At 28.6% G+C, this 21,373-nt stretch overlaps 3 protein-coding genes across 6 annotated transcripts; 2 read left to right on the plus strand and 1 right to left on the minus strand.

Moving 5' to 3' along the window:
* Positions 1 to 1,443: 1,443 nt before the first annotated feature.
* LOC103495580 (peroxidase 27-like) lies at positions 1,444 to 3,509 on the minus strand. The gene is made up of 4 exons (XM_008457188.3): positions 3,226 to 3,509; positions 2,835 to 3,023; positions 2,189 to 2,354; positions 1,444 to 2,079 (listed from the first exon to the last, which is right to left on the minus strand). The coding sequence occupies exons 1-4, from the start codon at positions 3,448 to 3,450 to the stop codon at positions 1,673 to 1,675; spliced, it is 987 nt and encodes a 328-aa protein (XP_008455410.1). The 5' UTR covers positions 3,451 to 3,509; the 3' UTR covers positions 1,444 to 1,672.
* A 4,452-nt stretch (positions 3,510 to 7,961) lies between these two features.
* Positions 7,962 to 8,919, plus strand: LOC103495579 (uncharacterized). Its single transcript, XM_008457187.3, has one exon. The coding sequence runs from the start codon at positions 8,137 to 8,139 to the stop codon at positions 8,899 to 8,901; it is 765 nt and encodes a 254-aa protein (XP_008455409.1). The 5' UTR covers positions 7,962 to 8,136; the 3' UTR covers positions 8,902 to 8,919.
* Positions 8,920 to 13,059: 4,140 nt separating this feature from the next.
* On the plus strand, positions 13,060 to 15,215 carry LOC103495584 (protein translation factor SUI1 homolog). Of its 4 annotated transcripts, none has more exons than XM_008457196.3 (5): positions 13,062 to 13,218; positions 13,944 to 14,053; positions 14,160 to 14,365; positions 14,826 to 14,879; positions 14,973 to 15,215. In XM_008457196.3, the coding sequence occupies exons 2-5, from the start codon at positions 14,017 to 14,019 to the stop codon at positions 15,015 to 15,017; spliced, it is 342 nt and encodes a 113-aa protein (XP_008455418.1). In that variant the 5' UTR covers positions 13,062 to 13,218; positions 13,944 to 14,016; the 3' UTR covers positions 15,018 to 15,215. The 4 variants fall into 4 exon arrangements, with proteins under 4 accessions (XP_050940831.1, XP_008455418.1, XP_050940836.1 ...); XM_051084879.1 differs by lacking the exon at positions 13,062 to 13,218 and adding an exon at positions 13,340 to 13,415; XM_051084874.1 differs by having other exon boundaries at positions 13,060 to 13,218; positions 14,826 to 15,215.
* The last annotated feature ends 6,158 nt before the right edge of the window (positions 15,216 to 21,373 follow it).

A 21,373-nucleotide genomic window follows, 5' to 3' on the forward strand; every position in this document is an offset into this window, starting at 1 on the left:
ACATCTTGTTCTCAATATCGACTTGTTTCGAAGATTTTGCAGATTGTTCTCGAAGTTGAATTGCGTCAAGAGTTTTGTAAGTTTTCAAAATTATAGTTCTTGAGTTTGGAAGGCATCTAATCTTTAAAATTTTAGAAGAGCTACATTCTTCAAAACTTCAAGCGTCAATCTTCGAATATTCATATCTTTAAATCTTTAGGACTTTAAGGATTTGGACCTGACCCTAGTTGCTTCAGAATCAATAGATGGATTCTTCTTATTTGTCTCAAATTTGTACCATGGGCTTAAGTGAAAGTTGAAATAAATTCGAGTGACTTTAATTACTCTGTTTGATCCAATTTATGGTTTATATCCAATTAGACTAATAGTTAGATTAATCGATTGTTGTCTATATTTAATCATAACTGAATTTAATAATAAAACTATGGTTGCAATCAAATGTCTAGAGACATGAACAATTTTTTAATTTGCTTTTTATTAATCTCACATTTTTGATTTAGGGATAACAATTCTTAATTGACTCTAAACTTAATAAAATGGTCTTTTGTTATGATGACATAGCCACTTGCGATTAGCTAAAACATATCATTCAACAACTTTACTTATAATTAAGTTGGAATGTATACAAAAATAAATCATATATGGATTAGGAAACGTGGATATATTTTATCAATAATGATATAGTATAATAGTGATTTGTTCATACAACATATCTCAATGTTTTCTTACTTAATTAGGTAGTTTTCGTTTAAATAACGTGTTAGGAAGAATATTTGAATTCAACTAATTTTAACATTTTGAAACATTTTAAACGAGGATATATCTTAAAGTTGATATATATTTAGATTGGTTGTTTTAGTTTCTACCTAAGTTATATGTTTGCGTATGTGACATTAAACAATTTTAAACAATACAAATCATTTACATATAGACGTTAATAGAACATCATATCGAGATTTAACAAAAATATAAGTGGTGATGAATGTTATACATTAAATTTCTTATTCATATATTTATCATATGCTATCTATCTTCTCTTTTGAAATTATTCTCATAAAAACTATGAAAAGTATTTATTATTGTTGTTTAATGTTGTTATTACTACTACTAGGTTGATAAGTTGATAATATCTGTACTAGGTTGATAAGTTGAGAATATCTTGAAAATAACAAATAATAATAATAAATACTTCAATGATGTACGAGACCGCATCTATATATATGTAAAATAAACATTGTCAAATTAAAAAGGATCGTATAATGAAATTTGTATGAAAAATGTATTAATTGACAAAATTATTAAAGATGTTTACAAATATAGAAAAATTTCACTAATAGATAGTGACAAGTGTTGATATACATCAATTAGTATCTATCAACGTCTATTACTATATTTCTTTTAATTTATTTTTAAGAATAATTTATTATGATTAGACACTCCATATTAAAAATTGAAGAACTCAACATTTGAACTTCATTTATAATAATAATAATTAAAAAAAAAGATGAACAAAAGATAACGGAAGATTTAAATCAGGACCGTACGTGTTCGCCACACGACATTTTTAAGCGAAAACATGAAACTCAGCTCACACGTCGAATCAAAATGCACAAAAAGGAAAAGCTTCACAAACTGCAAGGAACGCATTCGTCCATTTCCTTTCCCCAATAATTCAGTTAACAAAACCACATCGGCGCCTAATTTCACCGTCGGTACCGGTGAGAACGCCGATGTTCCCCATATTAATCATGGATTCAGCGAAATCGGCGGCGAAAGTAGCGCCACGTGTCCTAGCCTGAAGCTGAACGTAGGCTTTAGTATCGGGATCGTCGAGAAGAGCGGAATCAGACTGGAACAATCCTCTTCTCTTGGAAACGAGAGTGTAATAACTATGATCGAAGGTCTTGAAGCTTCCAGGATCCATCTCGACGATTTTCTTTTGGTCATTTGGTTTGCATTTTTTCTTGAGTGCGATCGCGTAGTATTTGTCTAGTTTGGGATCAGCGTCACCTTTGCCGGTGAAATTGTAGAGGCGATTGGAGAAAGAGGTACAGTGAGAGACTCCGATTGTATGTGATCCTGAAGATCAAATTGAAGTGTGTTTATAAAAAATGGAGGAATGAATAATAAATTATATTGAAAGGAAGAAAAATTGGAAACTGATCAGAGTGTTGAAGAAGGAATTTACCGGATAAAACGACAAGATCTTTGAGGGAGAGACCTTTGGAGAAGAAACTTGATTTGAGAGATGAGATATTAGCGAAAGGAGGAGGCAGATTAATTAATGCTTCTCGTGAGATTGATACCCTTCCGTCTCTTCTTCCCGTTGGAACTTTCCAAACTGGGCCTCCACTCTATTTTCAAAATAATAATAAATAAAACTTCTCATATTGTTTTAATTTGTTTTAATTTTCACTAAATTATTATAAATATATTTATTTATAATTTTATATAATTAGAATTTCAACTAATTTTTAAAAATAATTTGTTGCTTTAAATTTAAAAAATAGGTGTGATAAAATGTATATTATTATAAATAATTTGTTTTGACAAAAAAAAAGTAGAGTATTAGGATTTTCCAACATCCATTTTTTAGTTTTTACATTAACATGCAAACTCGCTCCTTCATAATCTCTATGAAAAGTTAGGATTTCAAATCATCACAACTCATATGTTTTTTAAGTCTTATTTTCTTTGAAAAAAATTAAATATGGTATAATGATTTTTGGTTCGTTTTTATTTATTAGTAATGGATAACTAAAATTATAGCAATCAAATAATTGTAAGTATATTATATTAAAAAATTAAAAAACCTGTATAAATTTGTAAATTACCATTCTAACAGCATCACGAGCTATCAAAGCAAGGATGTCAGCACAAGAAACGACGCCGGGACATTGCTTTTCGACGGCAGCTTTAACGGCATCAACAACATTATAACCTTTTAAACTAAGGTTGGGAAAGGCATCTTTCTCTGCTGGGTTATTTGGTAGAGAATTTAGCAGCACTGAACCATCACATCCCTGTCAAATTACCAGAATCAACTGAGTTTTCTCATTTTCTCATTTTCTCAATTTTTAATGATAGTAAATTTAGATAAATGAAAATATCATATATATATATATGTGTGTGTATGTGTGTGTGTATGTGTATAAATAAGTGTCTTAGTGTTACTTGTCACCGCCAATTCATTGACAAAAAACAAAAGGTATATAATTACTATACCCTAACAAAGCAGTCATGGAAATGCATCCTCAACAAAGAAGCAGCTATTGATGGTTGTTTCTTAACATATTGAGCAACCGTCTTGGCGACGATATACTCCACCCCAGGGCAGCAATCCTGGTAAAACCCGACTGCCAACTCTTGTGCTCCGACGATGTTCGAGAGAGATGATATAAACATTAGTTGCAAAAAGAGAAGGAAGAAAAGCTTTGGAGTAATGGCCATGGTTATATAGGAAGAAGAGAAGACAAAATATGGTTTTGATAGACTTAAATGATGTTTTGAGATATAATGATGATTGCATTGAAAGATGGTCTGGTTTTTTATAGTGGAAACTTGAGTGTTTGAAGTTTGAACTTTTCATGAATTACAATCTGTCATGTAGGACTTTTCTTCTCTCTAGAGGTTCTTTTATAATTTAATTTAGTTTTGATTTGTTGGAAGTGACCTTAACTAAAAAAACATTTTTGACTTTTGGAGATTCCTTTGCTGTGGTTTATATACTTCACTTGATATTCAGTTGTTTTTTTAGTATTTTCTCTGTGAAATTTTTTCTTTAATTTTGGATGTGTATTTAAATGGAGAGTAAATATATACGTTAAGAGATAGTTACAAATATAACAATTAGATTTAAAACATTAGTATATAGCAATATTTTGAAAGAAATGCAAATATAACAAAATATATGTCAAAGTCATAGAATTCTTCCGCTAATAACCCATGTTGAAAATATTAATTTATCATTAACAGGTCATAAGAGTCAATTTGCAATAAATTTTGTTATATTTACATTTTTTCAAATATTAATTTATCAGTAATAGATCATAAGAATCAATCAACTATAAACATTGTAATTACATTTGCAATTTTTTAAAATGTTGTTATACATTTAACTATTATCCATAAAATTGTTATCAGTTTTTTTTTTTTCCGTCTAAGGTTCGTTTTATATTATTCTTAAATTATTTTTTTTTGTTATATTTATAAGAAAAGTTCAGTAAAAAACAACCAATTAAAAGAATTTATGTCATCTTGGAATTATTTGAAAACGATGTTAAGAGATACAAAAACACAAACAATAGAAAAGAAAGCAAGTAACTATATGAGTAAACAAAGTCAACATTATTATTCTTACATATATTCTTTTTTTTTTTTTTTTTTTTTTTATCTATTTGTTATATTTAGCATATGTGGTTGTATTAATTATATCATCATGGAAATAAAATTTGATCAAGTTTACATATTTTATTTCTATTTTTTTTAAAAAATAATCATAGTTAGGCCACTGTTTGACAAAATAAATAAATAAATAAATCCAATCTTTTTTGTTTTAAAATTCATGTTTGTTTGTTTTCATATTTGAATTAAATAAATAATTGATTTTTAGTCAAATTAAAAAAAAAAACTTTAATTAATTTTATTTTTTAAAAAATAATGGAGGTACTATCTATAAGCTTGATATTTATTTAAAAACCAAGTGGTTATCAAACTCAAATATTAATGAAAAAGAATTGTAAAAACTATAGTATATATTGTGCCTCTCCAACTACCCAAAAACCCTAATCCAAACGTTTTATTGTTATAAAATTGAAGAATGTGGTATTATTGATAAACCCCTAATTAACAAATAATTAAGCATTAATTAGAAGTTGTGTTTGGTCAGCTGTGAGAGAATGGATCCAATCCACAGTAGTACTGCAAAGAAGTGTTTGAGAAAAGTTTGGTATAAGCCATATTAACAAACAATATTAGCACGTACAAAACTTAGCCAATAAACATGATTTTTTTAAAAATTTTGTTTGGAGGAAGAAATAGAACAATGGGATTAATTTAATTAACAGAAGTGTGTGTGGAGTAATTGATCAGAAAATCATTAGAGGATGAGAAAGATGAAAAAGAAAAAAAAGAATCCTGCATGGCACGTAATCAAGTTGCTAATTGTTTATTACAAAATTTAAAGTAAGAAAATGTCTAAATCGAAAGGGTTGACATTCGGTATAGATAGCGAAATTGTTTTAAACTAATTAATTAATTATGTTCTTTGCTTATAAAACATTCTTAGATGTGTGTTTTGTTTGATTGTTTTTCTTTGTTTCTTTTGTTTGATTGTTACTAATCCATAACGTGGAATACACACATGAAATTTATTCAAAGAGAAAACGACGACAACGTGTGATTGTCAACTATTTAATATACCTATGATCTAACTCATATTCGTACATGAGATTACATATACTACTTTGATTTGGGTTGTGGGTGAATATACTTTTGGTGAGAAATAATAAAACTAAAAACTAAGCTAAGATTAAAGAGAAAATTTGATGCAGCTTTGTTTGGCATTAGGAAAGACTAATATCTTAATCATTGGAGGGCGTTAGGTTAAAATCTAGGTCAAATGATCTCTTACGAATGTATCAATCATTACGAATATATCGACAACTAGAATTTTCTTTTATATATTCTATCGTTCAACGTTTGACTTTGAGATCAAAGTCATTTTTTATTGTTTTTGCATGTTTTCCTTTTTCAGATTACAAATTTATTGTTTGCTGTCATGTGGAGGTTATGGGTAGATTATCTTCTACGAAAAAATTGACATCAAAGAAGAAAGGGTAAAATGTTCTTTTACAGTTAAAATAGAGTAGTATTATATAGTTATGGTATACATTATTTAATTTACTTTGAGATTCAATTTTCTTTAAGAATATTAGGTATTAGTATTTTTGAAATAGTGCTTTACATTTTAATGATAAGGTGTATTAATAATGTGTATATTTTTGGTTGAATGAAGGAGGGATCAACTATATATTATAATTATTATTAGAGTACTAAATTATAATACATATCCTCCCAAAACTCACCATTGCAAATAAATAAATTAATTAATAATAATAATAATAAATTAAATTAAATCACAGGTCTAATTTATATGTATTTCCTTAACCTTCAATTCAAGTTTGAATTTAAAAATGTCTCTAGTTTACTATTATATATATATATATATTCAAACATTACAAATATCAATATCTTTTTAGAACATTTTATGTGGGATGAAAAATTTGTATTTTTAAGTTTGTGTTGGATAGGTTAGTGGGGTTTTTAAGAACTCTAAATAATAAATGAATCACTTATTTTGAAAAATAAAGAAAAAGAAAAAATTAGATGAACTATAAACCACATGTTATCAAACTTATTTAACTTTTAATATTTATACTTAGGATTTGAACTCAGAAGAATAACCGCTAAGTTAACCATGTAGTTTATTTTTCTTTTAGTTTATGTCAATATATTTTCTAGATTTGCGCCTTTGATGGAATGTAGTAAATAAAAATTTTAGTTTTCGTCTTTAAAAATGGTACATTTTTTCAAAAGTAATTTGTTTTTCTCGATCCATCTAGAATAAGACGATCTTTTACCCATTATAATTTTTTCCAAATTTTATATAAAATTGTTGTGGTAAATAAGATTTTTATGATAAAATTGTATAAAAAAAATAGATGTAAAGAAAATTAGTTATTTTTCTAATTTGAAAAATTCTCATAAATATATGTTTTCAAATTTTAAGGATAAAAAAAAAATAAATAAAGATTGAAAAGATTTGAATAGAGATTAGATTAACAATTTTCAAATCTTCCCAAATTTTTAAAGTTTTTAAGCTTTCGAAATGAGATCCATAATTTTTTTTTGAAAAGATAACAAAGAAAATAGGTAAGATTTGAATAGTTTTTGTAAAAAGATAAAAGAAAATTAAATAAGATTTAGTAAGATTTGAAAAAAGTTGGAATTTTAACTAAATGTCTATAGGAAAAATCCAAAATATAATGGATAAGATGGCGAGAAAAACAATTTTATGAATTGAGTTTTAAGAAATGTGCTACTCTTAAACCAACATAGAGTACTACGTGAACGTCAATCTTGATGTGCTTTGTAAAATTTCATGTATAAAATTTGGTCTCGTTGATATATTTATGCTTTGTAAAATTTCATGTACAAAATTTGGTCTCGTTGATATATTTATGTGGAAAAAAGAAGTTGTGTGGATTCTCCATAAGACATAAGTTTTGTACTTATGATTTTCTTAAGTCTTAGTAAATAATCCGGACTAAAAATCCTCATATATAGGTTCTTTTTTTATTGCAACTTAAGTTGTTTACTCGATTTTTAGCTTTCATGTAATCTCAATTCTCTAGTTCAACTTTGTGTGTTTTTTTCTTCCTTTGACTAGAAAGGAAAAGGTCATTAGATTATGTCCTCCCATGTATCTTTTTGGCACACATTTGATGTTCTTAGAATTTGGTGGCTGTGATCACCAAAAAATTCAACTTTACGCTCTCCCTAAATATAATTGATGAGACAATTTCTATACTTAGTTATGTTAGTTTGGTTGGAGCAGATATATAGCCTCTTTAGTTTTTTGTTTTACCAATATTATATATGTGTATTCAAAGTGAAAATGAGACAAAAGGAAAAAGAAAGTTTTGGAGTCACTTTGCTAACAACCTTATTGCTTGCTTCTCCTCTCTATTTTTTAAAGGAACATTTTCAAAAATCGTATAGTAACTTTACAAATAACAAAATCAAGTTTCTTATTTCTAGCTTGATTCCTTTTTTAAAAAAACATAAACAATAAAGTTAAATTATGCATCATGCAATTATTGGACGTTGATGTCACAAGGAGTGAAATGAAACAAAGAAGAAAAGAAAAAGGAGAAAACTGTTTCTCATCTTCACTGGCATCATCACAAGAATCGATCTGCTGTCAGTTGAAATCAATCACGCTCTTCAAAACAATCGACCATCGTTTCTGCATGAATTCCAACAATAAAATCTCCACTTTCAAGAACCAAATTCCTCCCAAATCTCAAGAACAGAAAGAAAAAAAAAAAAAAAAACCCTAACCAGAGAACTCCAATGAAGATCTTCATTGTCACAATGGGACACGAATTCCCCATAGAAATAGGTAATCAAGAACAAATCATCGAAATCAAGAGAAAAATCGAACAATTCATTGGCATCCCCATCGAATCCCAAACTCTCTCTGTTTACGGTTGCGAGTTAGTCGATGGACTCGTCATGGAGGATTATGATCAATTCATCACAGAAGATTCGCGAATCGATCTCTCAGTCGTCGACCAAATCATCGCACCATCAAACGAGTTTCCGATCGCTGTGGAATTCTCCGGCCAACGGATAAACATAAACATCGACAAAACAGAGACGGTTCATAGTTTAAAGCAGAAAATCCAGATAATCTACGGCTTACCCATACAAACAATGTCGCTATTTCATTCCGGTATGGAACTAGGCGAGGATTGTCAGAACGTAAGCGAATTCGGAATCGGTGAATTTTCGGAAGTGATTGTGTTTATGAAAACGACGAGTCGTTATTTGAGCGATGATTCTAATTCAAGGAGGAAGATGATCAGTTTCGTGGTGGAGACGTCGTCGAGCTTGCTTAATGCAGCGTGTATTCCAATGGAAATGAAGGATTCAAGCACCGTGAAGGACGTGAAAGAACTGCTTTTGGGCGGAAAGATTCTTCCGGACGACGAGTATTTGTTTATTCATAAACAAAGGATTATGAGAGAGAAGCGTAGTTTAAGATGGCATGGGGTTGAAAATGGCGATTTTCTTTATGTTTTTAAAGGCACCGTTAGCCGTGGTGAATTTTATTGATGATAAAACACATTTGTAGAAATAAATATATGATGAGAATGATAATAATATAAGATGAAAAATTTTCAATATTTATTATAGTTTTGTTTTGTTGTTTTATTATATTTATGAGAATCTAATCTATGTGTGTGTAAAGAGACAACTAGTTTAATTCTTAAATGGAAAGTGGTTTAAAAAATATTATAAATAGAAAGAGAAGTGATTGAAGATTTTATTCTCTCATTCAATTTCATTTCATAAATTAATGATTTTATATTTATAAATGTATGGAAATTTTGGATATGAGATAGACAGATCATGAACAAAATTAAATTTAAAATTATTTAGATCTTTTCCATGCACGAGAACTTTTTTTTTTTAATGGAGATTTGAATCATGAATACTCAAATAATTAGTTTCCTTAATAGTACTAGAATTTAAATGATATGATATAATTTACTAAGCATTCTCGATGAATTAGATGATCGGGTTGATATTTTTAAATTTATTTGTAATTTCGGATCGTGGAAGGTTGATAAAATTAACATTTATATGGCAGGACAAATAGAACCGAACCAAATTGGACACAAAATTCTTAGGTTTTCTACTTTATCTTTGACGATGAGGTAAGTAGCTCATCTATTGTATAAAGAGTTGAGTCTACATATTCGTAAACCCTCAATATTTCAACCGAAGAATAAAGAATTAATTCCGTATGATCTACAAAAAAAAATTAGTTGAAAATATAAATATGACGAAAAAGGAGAAGAAAAAAAAAACCCTAGTTTTTATAGACGAAGAGGAAAAAAGAGGGGGCTTTACTACAATAATGATAATAATAGAAGTTTAGAAGAGAAGAAGATTGGAAGAAGAAGCAAAGAAGAATCGACGAGCTTCAATATCATCACCATCTTCGTCATCAAGGGGATAGAAAAAGATGTAAATGTGGGAACCATCACGTAAGCCAAAATCAACGAGCGAGATTCCATCATCGGTTTGGGAGATGAGACGTTCTGTATCGTGGTCGGGAATGAAGATCAATCGATGAGAAGGAAGATCGTGTTGGTGAGCAGTGATTTGAGTTCTAAGATCACAAACGGTGGCATCGTCTTCAACCTCAACGAAGAACAAAGAGCCCGTCAAATTTTGCACCACCAACTTCATCGCTTCTCCGCCATACACGGTTTGAAAATTAATCCGTGTTTTAAAATTAATTAGGATGGAATAAGAATAATAATGATGTTGATATCAATATTTGAAGGAAAATATTAATAGTAGGAAGAGAAGAAAGTGAAAATTAAAGGATGGGGAGATTTGTTCATAATTGCTGCATTTTCGGTGGTTAGGTTGTAGATTGGAAATGAGTGTGGTGTGGTGTTCCGGGATTTATGCTCTTCGCATAAATTGTTTTTCTATATATACACATATAAATATATTTTGTATTAAATTCCCAAATTAATTATAATACAATCTAAATCTACCCCTAATTATATATATATATATATATATATATAAATATAGTATCGTTATTTGATGCTTTATTGTCTTCGTATTAAAAGACTTACTATTGTCTAACCTCATCGATTATCGAGATTTTAACGTGAAGTAAAGTAAAGTAAAAGATATTTTAATATGCTTTCTTATAAACGGTCATAATATAACAAAAATTCTTCTTCGTATTAGGTTAACAGGTCTAGTTCTTATAGGTTATATGATTAATTTTTGCATCTTCAGAACAAATTGGAACAAAAATTAGATTTACGAGAATAAAGTAAATAAAATTATGGCACATGTTTAATTCTACTTCAAAATCTTATTTAGAGGAGTATTATTTTTATGTACCAAAGTTAAAAAAATATAAAATACAACAATAAACTAGTAAATGTATAAGTACACTTGTGTTATCAAATTATGACTCTTCATGATCTAAAGTGTATTTGTATTATCATAATTATGATTCTTCAATACCTAAATGCACTTATATTCCGTTATACAATGTCTGGTATCAAATGGTATAATTTTTCCACACCAATTGAATGAACCACCTAGGAATCTTAATGATGGAACTAATTCATATATGATGTTTTATGCATAAGTTGATGCATTTTTATATGTTTTATGGTTTATTTGCAACCTAAAATAAAAATTATTATCTAAATTTCTTTCTCAAAAAAGAGTTTCTAGTCAAATCATAAGCATAGGTGTGTGTGTGTATATATATATATATATAAATCTTAGATTAGTGATTTGTTTATTAACAGATATTTAATAAGATGATTATATCATGTCATTTTATAAGAATAATCCTTATGATATATAATTCTCTAATATCTAACTTATAATGATTTTAGTATCTTTTTTATCCTTAAGGGATATAATTATGAAGAGATTCTTTGCGAGAATTATCGTGGAACTATATATTGTGACTTCATTATATTTGTTTTTCCAAAAATTTTCTTAATTTCTCATTGGAAGAATTGTCTCATTAATGAAAAATAACAAATTGGGTAGAAAACACATCATCCATTCAGAGGTTCAAATTGTCTAGTTCTTTATCCCAAGATTAGATCTTCACAAATAGGGTGATCAATCCCACTTAAACGTTGTTAAAAAACTCAAGAAGCTTTAATGCTAATCTTGAAAACAAGCACAAATGGCCTCAGTTTCATAAAAAACTACTTTCAACAACCTAATAAAAAAAAAAGCTTAAATAGCTTCCCAATAAAACACGTTGTAAAAAGATTAAATAACCCTAGTCGATGTTATTAAAAATGATAAAATTGTAAAAATATTAAAATTAAATCAAAATTATTAAATAAAGTATAATTAGTAACTTTGATGCTTAGTCAACTCATATCAAGACATCTACGCTATATATTTACGCTAAATATGCTTTACAATGTATTATTACATTTATAATAAACTATATATATATATATATATATATCACAAACATTTTTTTTATAGTATTTTTGAGAATAAATCTAAATAAATTTTTTTGAGATATATGTGATACTAATACTAATACCTTTGTTACACATCTCTTAAATCTATCAAATTTAATTAAGAGATGTTGCTCATCACCATTGTCATGACAATGAAAAGCTCTCCTAACATAAAGGACTGAAAATGTTCCCATGAAAAACTAAAATAAAAATTTCGTTCAAAGAGGTAAATGAGAAGGTTTTATTTTGTAATATATCACTCCCCTTCCATGGGAAAGGGAATCAAACAAAACTCAATTTCCTAATATAATCAAAATTTAAATTTAAAAATAACTAAAATATTTGAAAATGTTGAAAATAAATAGCAACGACGGATCAAAATTAAACTCTAATGTTTTTCCCAAATATATAAATAATACATCTATATTTAAATATGAAGATAACAATCATTCCTTTTTTAAGATTTCATGAATATCATTATGTCTTTTTAAAATCTTGCTTCTATTAACAAAAATAGAATTTAATAGAAAAAAAAGAACAGAATGCAAACAAATGTATGTATATGAAATTAAAACAAATTTAAGACAGCCCACTAAGAAAGCCCATGAAACCCAACACAAAGCCCACTACACATTCAGTTTAGTTGTTAAAGAATGTAGAGTCATCGATCAAAGTAGAAGAAAGAAAATCGACATCGAATTCCATGTTAAGCATCAAAATCAAACAATTTCAAAGGATTATTGGAGAAAAAACATTCTTGTTTATTTTATATATATCTTTTATTGATTGATTGATTAGAAAAAGTGTTTTAATTTAGAGATATTTTTAAATTGATCAAATTTGCGATTCAAAGACCGAGAATTTTTGAGCTACTATCATCCCAAGGAAGGTTTTTAAAAGAAAAATATAAGAACTTGATTCATTTTTTGTGATAGACATAATAAAACAAAAAAAGATAAAGAGATAAAGATAGAGATAAAAGATAATATTTTGAAGTTGGTTCGACCGACCATGTGTAAACCAAACCGAACCAACCCAGCTGATTGGGGGTTGACCCGATGTGAATACAATGGGTTTGGATTTTATGGATACAAAACCTTTCCCGGTCGTAGAAAACCGACCCGAATGTAGCACTACGTCTATTCCACGCTATATATTAAAATTAGAAAAGGAGAAAAATGACGTCGTTTTTGGAACAAAGATGATGAGCCGTTGGATGAACTTGATAGTTGTGTCATCTGGACCGTGAAAAGAAAATCCAAAACCGACTAATATCGATATAATAGAGGTTTGTGTGGCTTGCAAAATTTCTCTCACACATATAACCTTCCTTTTGACTTCGATCCTTTGATTTTACGTCTCTTCTTCTTCGGATTCACACCTTTTTCTCCTGGTAAAAATTCTTGTTCATCCTTCTATTTTTCATTTTCATTGATCCTTGCCTTTCTTTTCTTTTTCAACCTATTTCCTTCTTCATACTTTTCATCTTTTGGGTTAGGGTTTCCTTTTTTTTTGTGTGTGTGTGTTTGTTGTATTCATTTCTCTTTTCTATTTCTGGGATCGAACCACGAGATCCGTTTGCTTTCTGGGGTGTAAGTGTTTTGATGTTTTCGGATTGATAACTTGATACCTTGTTTGATTGTTATTCTTTTCGATTGCGTGGTTTCTGTCCTTTATGCGCCTTGTAATTGTAAGAAACAAACGGTTTAGAGATATGATTTAGGTTGGACACATGATTGGTTGTTTGGTTTTTGGAAAGGAGTAGATATATGGGTTGTTTTTACTCTAACTGTTCGATCTCTTTGTAGATCGTTTAGTTTTCTTCGATTTGGAGATACTAGGAAAAAGACTCAATTTTGGTTTTATTTTTGATGGTTTACGTTTATATTGTACTAAAATGTTATTTTTGTTATTTTTATGTTTGGGGTTTCTGAATTGTTGAGTCTGTTCTTTTGATCTTTGTTTAAGAAGTCTATGGTGGGATGTGGGGATCGAGTGGATCAAAAATTGAAAGTAGGGCGTGGGTGGATTATGTTGTTTTGCTGATTTTGAACGAGTTTAGCCGTTTTTTTTTGTATCCATGTGGTTTCAACTCTGTGGGCCTGTTATGTTTTGCAGTTTTGAGCAGCTGAATTTAAGAGCTCATAGCTTTTGCTGGTTACCTGTGTTCTACTCCGGACAGCCAAGTTTCATGTCTGAATTCAACGTGCAGATTCCATCTGCTTTTGGTAGCTTTGCAAGTCCCTGTTCTTTGTTTTTACTTTTTAGTGTGTTGTACTGTATAAGAAGCCTGAATGTTCGTTTTAACATTGATTAATTTGGTTTGATGGTTAGACCCATTTGCTGATGCAAATGCTGAGGACTCGGGAGCCGGAGCAAAAGAGTATGTTCATGTCCGCATACAGCAACGCAACGGGAGAAAAAGTCTGACAACTGTTCAAGGATTGAAGAAGGAATTTAGTTATAACAAGATTCTTAAGGACCTGAAGAAGGAATTTTGCTGTAATGGCACAGTTGTGCAAGATCCTGAGCTAGGCCAGGTCTGTTGTTCTCTTCCACCCAAAATTATTTATATTTAGCTCCTCCTTTTTTCGTTGATTCGCCAAACATTAGAACTAAAAGAATTAGTTTCCGATTTTGTATAAAGTGGGGGATTATTGTTAGAACAATTGAGGGTGCAAGATTAGTATAATGGCAATGCTGCTCTATCTAGGCAAAAAAGAGTTTAAAGAACCAACTCATGGGAAGTTTGCTCTGCCAGTCAGTTGGCAGTCAATTGGTTTCTTTCTGCATAAAGCTGCCGACAGGGAGTGTTTTCATTATGGGTTGTGGTTTGGTTACATATCATGAACAAAAATCTAGATGTTGTTATTGGTATTGTATAGCAGGATATTAGGACTGCTTATATGCACGTGCTTTTCTTTCTTTGTTCCCTTTTCTGGAATATCCAACAATATGCCATTCCGATCAATTACATCGTTTGTAACGGTTGTCCTGCAGGTTATACAACTTCAGGGAGACCAAAGAAAGAATGTGTCTACATTCCTTGTGCAGGTAATGGTTGACTATAGATTGGTATTTTGCAAAACTGAATATTTGTTCGGTCATCGGTTTTGATAATATGCTCCTCTTTTTCTGCATTGATAGGCTGGTATTGTGAAGAAGGAAAACATCAAGATTCACGGTTTCTAAAAACCATCAAGTTTGTGTTTACAGCAGCTTATAACTGATAGTAGTGGATATAATATATAACTATCTTTAGAACTTACGAGTGCATGCTACAACTCTGGATCAATGTACGTTTGCTTTGCTTTGTTATGCAGACCAAGTTATGGATTGGTGGACGTGGACCATTTTAGTTAATAATATGTTTCCTGCTTTCTTATCTTATCTCGATGGCAACTTTAGATCTTGACCTCTCATTTTCCTGATTTTTGTTAATTTGTTTATAACGGGGTCGAGATATAAATTATTTGCAGCATTGTTTCTCCACGAGTCTTGATTTCTCGTGATCAAATTGTATTCTTAGCATTTTTATACATTTATGAGAAAGCTGCATTTGTTACTCTTCCCCAACTCCTGATTGAATCATATTGACAATTTGATGTGAGATTATCGTTATATACTCTTCTCAGTTGCAAGTTCTCTCTAAGTACTGAGCTCTTGAATGCTATTGTATATATAGGGCAAGTTGCACACTTCATTTATTTGATATTTTCTAAGTTCATGGAAGGGTTCAGAAAATAGAGCTGTGATATTTCAATTGTCTCTCTCTATATATATATCCAAATGGCTAAGTAAATGATTTGTTGGGATCTTGTTGGTAAATCACTGAGTTTTTTAATTTCAGCTTAGAAAAACTATTCTATTTATGGGTTCTCTTTTGTTTTTGTTAAGTACTCTGAGTTTTGATAATGATAGAGTAATTTTTAATGGTCTAAAACTTAAAATACACTTCCGGTCTCTAGCAAAGATTTAGCATCTATACTACACACTCAAATTTGTGGCAAGTAGCTTTTATACTTTGAAAATTGCAACACTTTAGTTCTTATTAGGAAAAGAAAACCACTGTTTTAATTTATATTTTGAGATTCGATGAACAAATCCAAATACAAACACAATTTTTAACAACTTATAATAATGATAGTACTCTTTGTTGATTGGGATTTTGTTAACTCACTTTCAAATTTCCAGATTGGTTGAAGGATGTAAAGCCTATCTGAGCTCCCAATTTCTTACCGAGTTCATTAAAATAAAAGGGTGAGGAACAAATCATGAACTTTCATATTTGATAATGGAATTAATTATTTATTACATAGTGTGAACAAAATATCAATTGGAACAAAAAGGATTGACCAAATATTTCAGTACTGTGGGGACATGACGATCAAGTGTGAAATACAAAAATTACAGAACTAAACATATAGTTTATTGTTAGATCTTTTGAATAATTGTAGGATGCGAATTCATTAGTGTATAAAACTATATCTTTCAGGGGAAGAATACCTTGTGCATTCATGTTATCAATGTGCCCACTTTGTTTCTTGATTTGGACAATCTAAACCTAAAATTTCATTAACTGACAGAAACAAAGAAGAAAAAAAGACATGTTTCTTTGATAAATTTATAAATAAAAAATATGCATATTCTTTAAATTTTGAGGGTCTAAGAAAGTAATTTTCATATTTGTTTCTTTAATTCATATTTACCAAACTTACCACTTAATTCCACTATTTTCCAGCTTTATCCATTGGGGAACAATAATATTGATCCTCTAATGTCTCTCATTTCCCAGACAGAGACTAATAATATAATTAATTTAAGTGGCATTCCTTCCTAAATTTACTCTCACCTTTTCCATAAACTTTAAAGCAAAAAAAAAAAAAAAAGAGTTTATGTCATATACATTAATAAACAACACATAAAAGGGGAGGGGTTGTTCAATACAAATTAATTCAATTTAGTATAGAGTTTGTTGAAACATATAGTATGTATGCAATGTATTGAAAGATATGAACCAGGTTGTCAGATTTTATGCTTCAAAATTAAATTCCAAAATTGAGAAAGTTTATGTTTTCTTTTTAATATAAGAATTAGAATATATGTTGTTAAATGGCTGCCGACGAATCTCTTTATACAAGAATTTATTTGTAGCTAAATGAGGGGTAGATTCAAGGTCAGACCAAGATTGCACCCATAAATATAATATATACATATACTGATATATATATATATATATATATATATATATATATATATATATATATATATATATATATATATATATATATGCATGCACACATATTCAAGATAAACGGTGTCTTGATTAAATTATAAGTTTTGGCTTTAAAATTATCTTTAAACAAATCTAAAGAATTTCAAGTTTGGGAATTATATGTTTGAGATAAATCTAAGCTTTTGACCTTTTCTTGAATTTTAAAAGCTTTGATTAGGCAGCAATTAATCAAATGTAAAATAAAAATGTGTATTCTTTTATATACTATAATCGTGGAAGCACTCCATTATACCAATTATTGCTGAGTGAAACTTAATTTTACAAAATTTATATAATCAGTGAATATAAAAATGAAATGATTAATAAGTTATTAATCATAAGCTAAAAAAAAGAGCATCCTAAATTTAAAGATAATGATTTAATCAATTTGTTTAAAGTTGGTGGTCACATCCAAAGAATTGGAATCTCTGTTTTTGTAGTATATGTTTCTCTTCCTCTCATTCAAGTTTGAAATAATTGAAGTTAATTGGTTTTGCTGTGGAGGGATAGACAAATCCAACAGTCCTATGAGTTGATTTGCATCAGTGTAATGTAGTATTGTGTCTATTGAATTTCAATGCTTAAACTAGAGTTATTGGGATAAACACTATTCCTCCACAATCAATGCTTAAATTTGGATCCACAATCCCTTGTTGTGTGAAACTAATAGAATACCGATAAACTAAGAACAATAAACCAAGTATGAACACAAAGAACTTTAGCGTGGAAAACTCCCCTCAATATGAGGAGTAAAAAACCATGAACCATAGTCAATCTCTACTAAAATCAAAATAATGAGTATAATGAGTTCTTCCTAGTCACCACTAGAGTCTAGAAGCATACATAATTATTTTTCAAGATTGACAATTTTGCCAAAAAACGACAATAATGATTAAGAAATAATAATTAGAAAGATCTCACTTGACGTTGGCAACTAATTACCCACACTAACTCAATATAGGTAACTCCAAATGAAATCTTCACTCTCTAGATTGAAAGACCCACACGCCAAGAATATCAAAATTTTAGCTCAATCGGACCACAAATCGATCCAAAATGATTGAAGAAATGTTTCTGGTTGGATGGATAAATTTCTATATATTTCTTAATTATCATAACCTTTTAATTCTCTCGATATGCATGCTTTTTTTTTTCACAATCGCAAATTTAGTTATTTAAAAACAACCTAATGCCCAAGTGTGCCTTAATTTAGGCTTTCATCAAATGTGAAATAACACAATAAGAGCGACTAATTTAACTAATTACAAAAAGAAGTAAGACCGATCTCTCACTTAAAGATACCTACTCTTTTTTTTAGATGATCAAATGGTTAGACTACTGTAAGTTTGTCCTCTGACACTCAAGGTTATAGGGTATAAGTTCAAATCCGAGTTGACTATTTTTCATTCGATATATTTATTAGTTCGACTCATCCGCCCAAATTTCAATGCACTAAACTCACTTTTTTTTACGCTTGCTATTCGATGCTTTTCTTGATTCTCTTTAAGCCGTCTGATCAAACTTACCTTAAACCCTTAATCTCATAATTTGTTAGGCTTAAAATTATTTACTTTTTAGAAATTTTTGGAAGAATCCAAATCCATGTTTTGAAAATGGAAAAAATGGTAGTTTTTATTTTTATAATTTGACAAAAAAAACCCAAAATTATAAAATAAAATAAAATAAACAACTAAAGATGAAATAATTATTTAATTATTTGACTTGTAGTTGTTAATTATAAAGAGGAATTGTTGTCTTTTAGTGGGATCCGATTTTAAAAATAAAAAACCCATCATGATTTGATAATTTGGTGGTTAATATTATGTGATGGGTCACTTAACTTAAGCTTAGGTACTTAATTAAATCTTAAGCCAATACCTAAACTGGGCACTAAGCTAATTAATCATCTCTCTCTAATTGAATTGATTTATGTATCCTACTGCTTAACTAACAAACCAAACCCTGACCATATAGCTACCCTTTTGTTACTTTTTCTTTTTGTTTGTTTTATATTCCAACCAATCCATTCTTTATTTTTATGAAATTAGTTGATGTGATATATTTTTCAAAAATAATATTTCATTCTTATTGATTTTTATTCCTATCTTCTCCTATATGTATAGGTGATACAAAATTTGAAAACAAGTGATTCGATAAAAACTAGATTGTCTTTCATAAACGGTTAATGTACGATATTAACTTAATAGAAATTGAAACAACATTCTATTGGAGATAATTATTATTGTTTTTAAAAATTTAATATGTGCGGTTTATTTATGTAACAAAATATAAAACCAATTAAAAAAAAAGGAATAATCCTAATTTGTCTTTCAAACTCTTATTTATTTTAACTTAATGAATTTGATTCGCAAGAAACAAAACCATAAAAATTAGATTGGACTATGGGTTTATTAAATGTAAATTATTAGAGAAACATAGGATTATGTGACAAAAGATTCAAAAAAACGTTGTCGTTTTCACTTTATTAATATCTTTGGTATATTGCCAGTGATACTATGTGTGTAAGAATTTTCTTATTAAGTTTTAGGAGAATTGTCGTAGGTGATAATTTGAATTTAGCAATTTATAAATTTGTCATACACTTTTCTTATTTTACATATATCATAAAGAAAAATTAATAATAATAAAATAAGTTCAACCCATGTAATACATTTCATAGATCTAGTATATCTGATATATACTTGATAAACATGTATATACGTACATGTTGAAAATGACAAAAAAAATTGAAAAATTTTAATTTTATGGCAATTAAGTAAATTTATGTAGAGTCGTTTGAGTAAATAAAATAATGTGATATTTTTGAAAAAAAGTGAAACACTTTTTTAAGTAGGGTAATGAGTGAGTTATAATAGTCATAGATTATTATAATTATGTTTTAATAGTTTGTATTTGTTGTATAGATTATTTTAGTTTGAGTTATAAATAGTATGTGTTTGAAGGTTTTATTTTTACAATAAATATATATTTTTCTTTTCTCAATTCTTTAACAAAAAATTAAAATCTTTTATCATAAATCTAATTTGTATATAAGTGTGTATCAAATGCCTATTAGTAAGAGTATCAAATATACCAAGTATGTATTAATAGTGTGTCAAGGTATTTCAAATGTATCAATATATCAAATCTATATAATCTGATGTATCATGTGGGTTTTTTTTTTTTCATTTTAGCAAAAGTAAATAAATATGTGCTATGGACTTCATTTTTAATTTTTTTTTTCTTTTACCAAACATACAATAAATCTTTAAATTTATCCAAATATATGCATTTTCTTGATAAATTTCAAAATGGTATAATATTTGACTAAGATCGAGCTTTTTTTTTTTTTTTTTTCTCTCTTTTAGTACAACACATTCATACATCAATTGAGCTAAGTTTGATTTGGCTGACAAAGTACCAAAACATAATTTTTAAGTTATATAACATTTTTCTTTCATTATAATTATTCAATTTTCAATTCAAACAAATTTTCCTAAAAACCTTACGAGATAAAGTAATGTTGACAATGCCAGGTCGTAGGTGAAAGTAATTTAATAGAAAAGGAAGTAGAATAGGTAGCTGCTAGATAGAACATATATATACCCCCTTTGAATGAGTGGGTAAAAATAAAGTATTGACAAAATTTGAAGACATAGAGACACAACAATGTACTATGAAAAAGAGGTGTTAGGAGAAAGATTTTATTACATACCACACTGTTTGATCCAACAGACAATAACCAAGGATTAAAGACTAAATACATGTTTGTTTGTTTGTTTGGTTTTTTTACCTATAGATTTTTCCTTTTTGGATAAAGATTAAATACACATCTAAAAATGTGGAGAAGAGGTAAACATAGATATAGTGAGTGTAGCAGAAAAAATTAATTAATTGATTGTACAAATTTCCATTAAACTCAACAACTTCCTCAGCCTACCTCTGTGTTTTGCACATGGAGGGGTCTCATTTTTGAGCCCCTTCTTATTTTTTATATTTATTTTTTTATTTAATCCACTGCCCCTTTCCTTTTATATATTTCCAAATTTAATCCCAATACATTCATATTTTTATTATACATTTCCCTTTTTATTAATTAATTATATATATATATATATATAATATTTATTTATTAATTTCTTTATTATTATTGTTGTTGTTATGGACAATTTTAAATATATAATAAACTAAACTAAAATATTTTGGATTATAGTAAAATTTTTTATTTTATCCATGGTAGAAATCGATAAACTTCTATCGTTGTCTATCAACA

Source organism: Cucumis melo, chromosome 1 (assembly GCF_025177605.1).
Source record: "Cucumis melo cultivar AY chromosome 1, USDA_Cmelo_AY_1.0, whole genome shotgun sequence".
In the NCBI taxonomy this organism is placed as follows: Eukaryota; Viridiplantae; Streptophyta; class Magnoliopsida; order Cucurbitales; family Cucurbitaceae; genus Cucumis; species Cucumis melo.

What these genes read in the sequence shown, in the direction of transcription:
- LOC103495580 (XM_008457188.3), bottom strand. Translation starts at nt 3,450, where the DNA reads ATGGCCATTACTCCAAAGCTTTTCTTCCTTCTCTTTTTGCAACTAATG. An exon ending in TCCATGACTGCTTTGTTAGG is followed by an intron (nt 3,024 to 3,225) that starts GTATAGTAATTA and finishes GTAATTTGACAG; the next exon opens with GGATGTGATGGTTCAGTGCT. An exon ending in AGATCTTGTCGTTTTATCCG is followed by an intron (nt 2,080 to 2,188) that starts GTAAATTCCTTC and finishes TTTGATCTTCAG; the next exon opens with GATCACATACAATCGGAGTC.
- LOC103495579 (XM_008457187.3), top strand. Translation starts at nt 8,137, where the DNA reads ATGAAGATCTTCATTGTCACAATGGGACACGAATTCCCCATAGAAATA.
- LOC103495584 (XM_051084874.1), top strand. Translation starts at nt 14,017, where the DNA reads ATGTCTGAATTCAACGTGCAGATTCCATCTGCTTTTG. An exon ending in GCAGATTCCATCTGCTTTTG is followed by an intron (nt 14,054 to 14,159) that starts GTAGCTTTGCAA and finishes TTTGATGGTTAG; the next exon opens with ACCCATTTGCTGATGCAAAT. An exon ending in AAGATCCTGAGCTAGGCCAG is followed by an intron (nt 14,366 to 14,825) that starts GTCTGTTGTTCT and finishes GTTGTCCTGCAG; the next exon opens with GTTATACAACTTCAGGGAGA.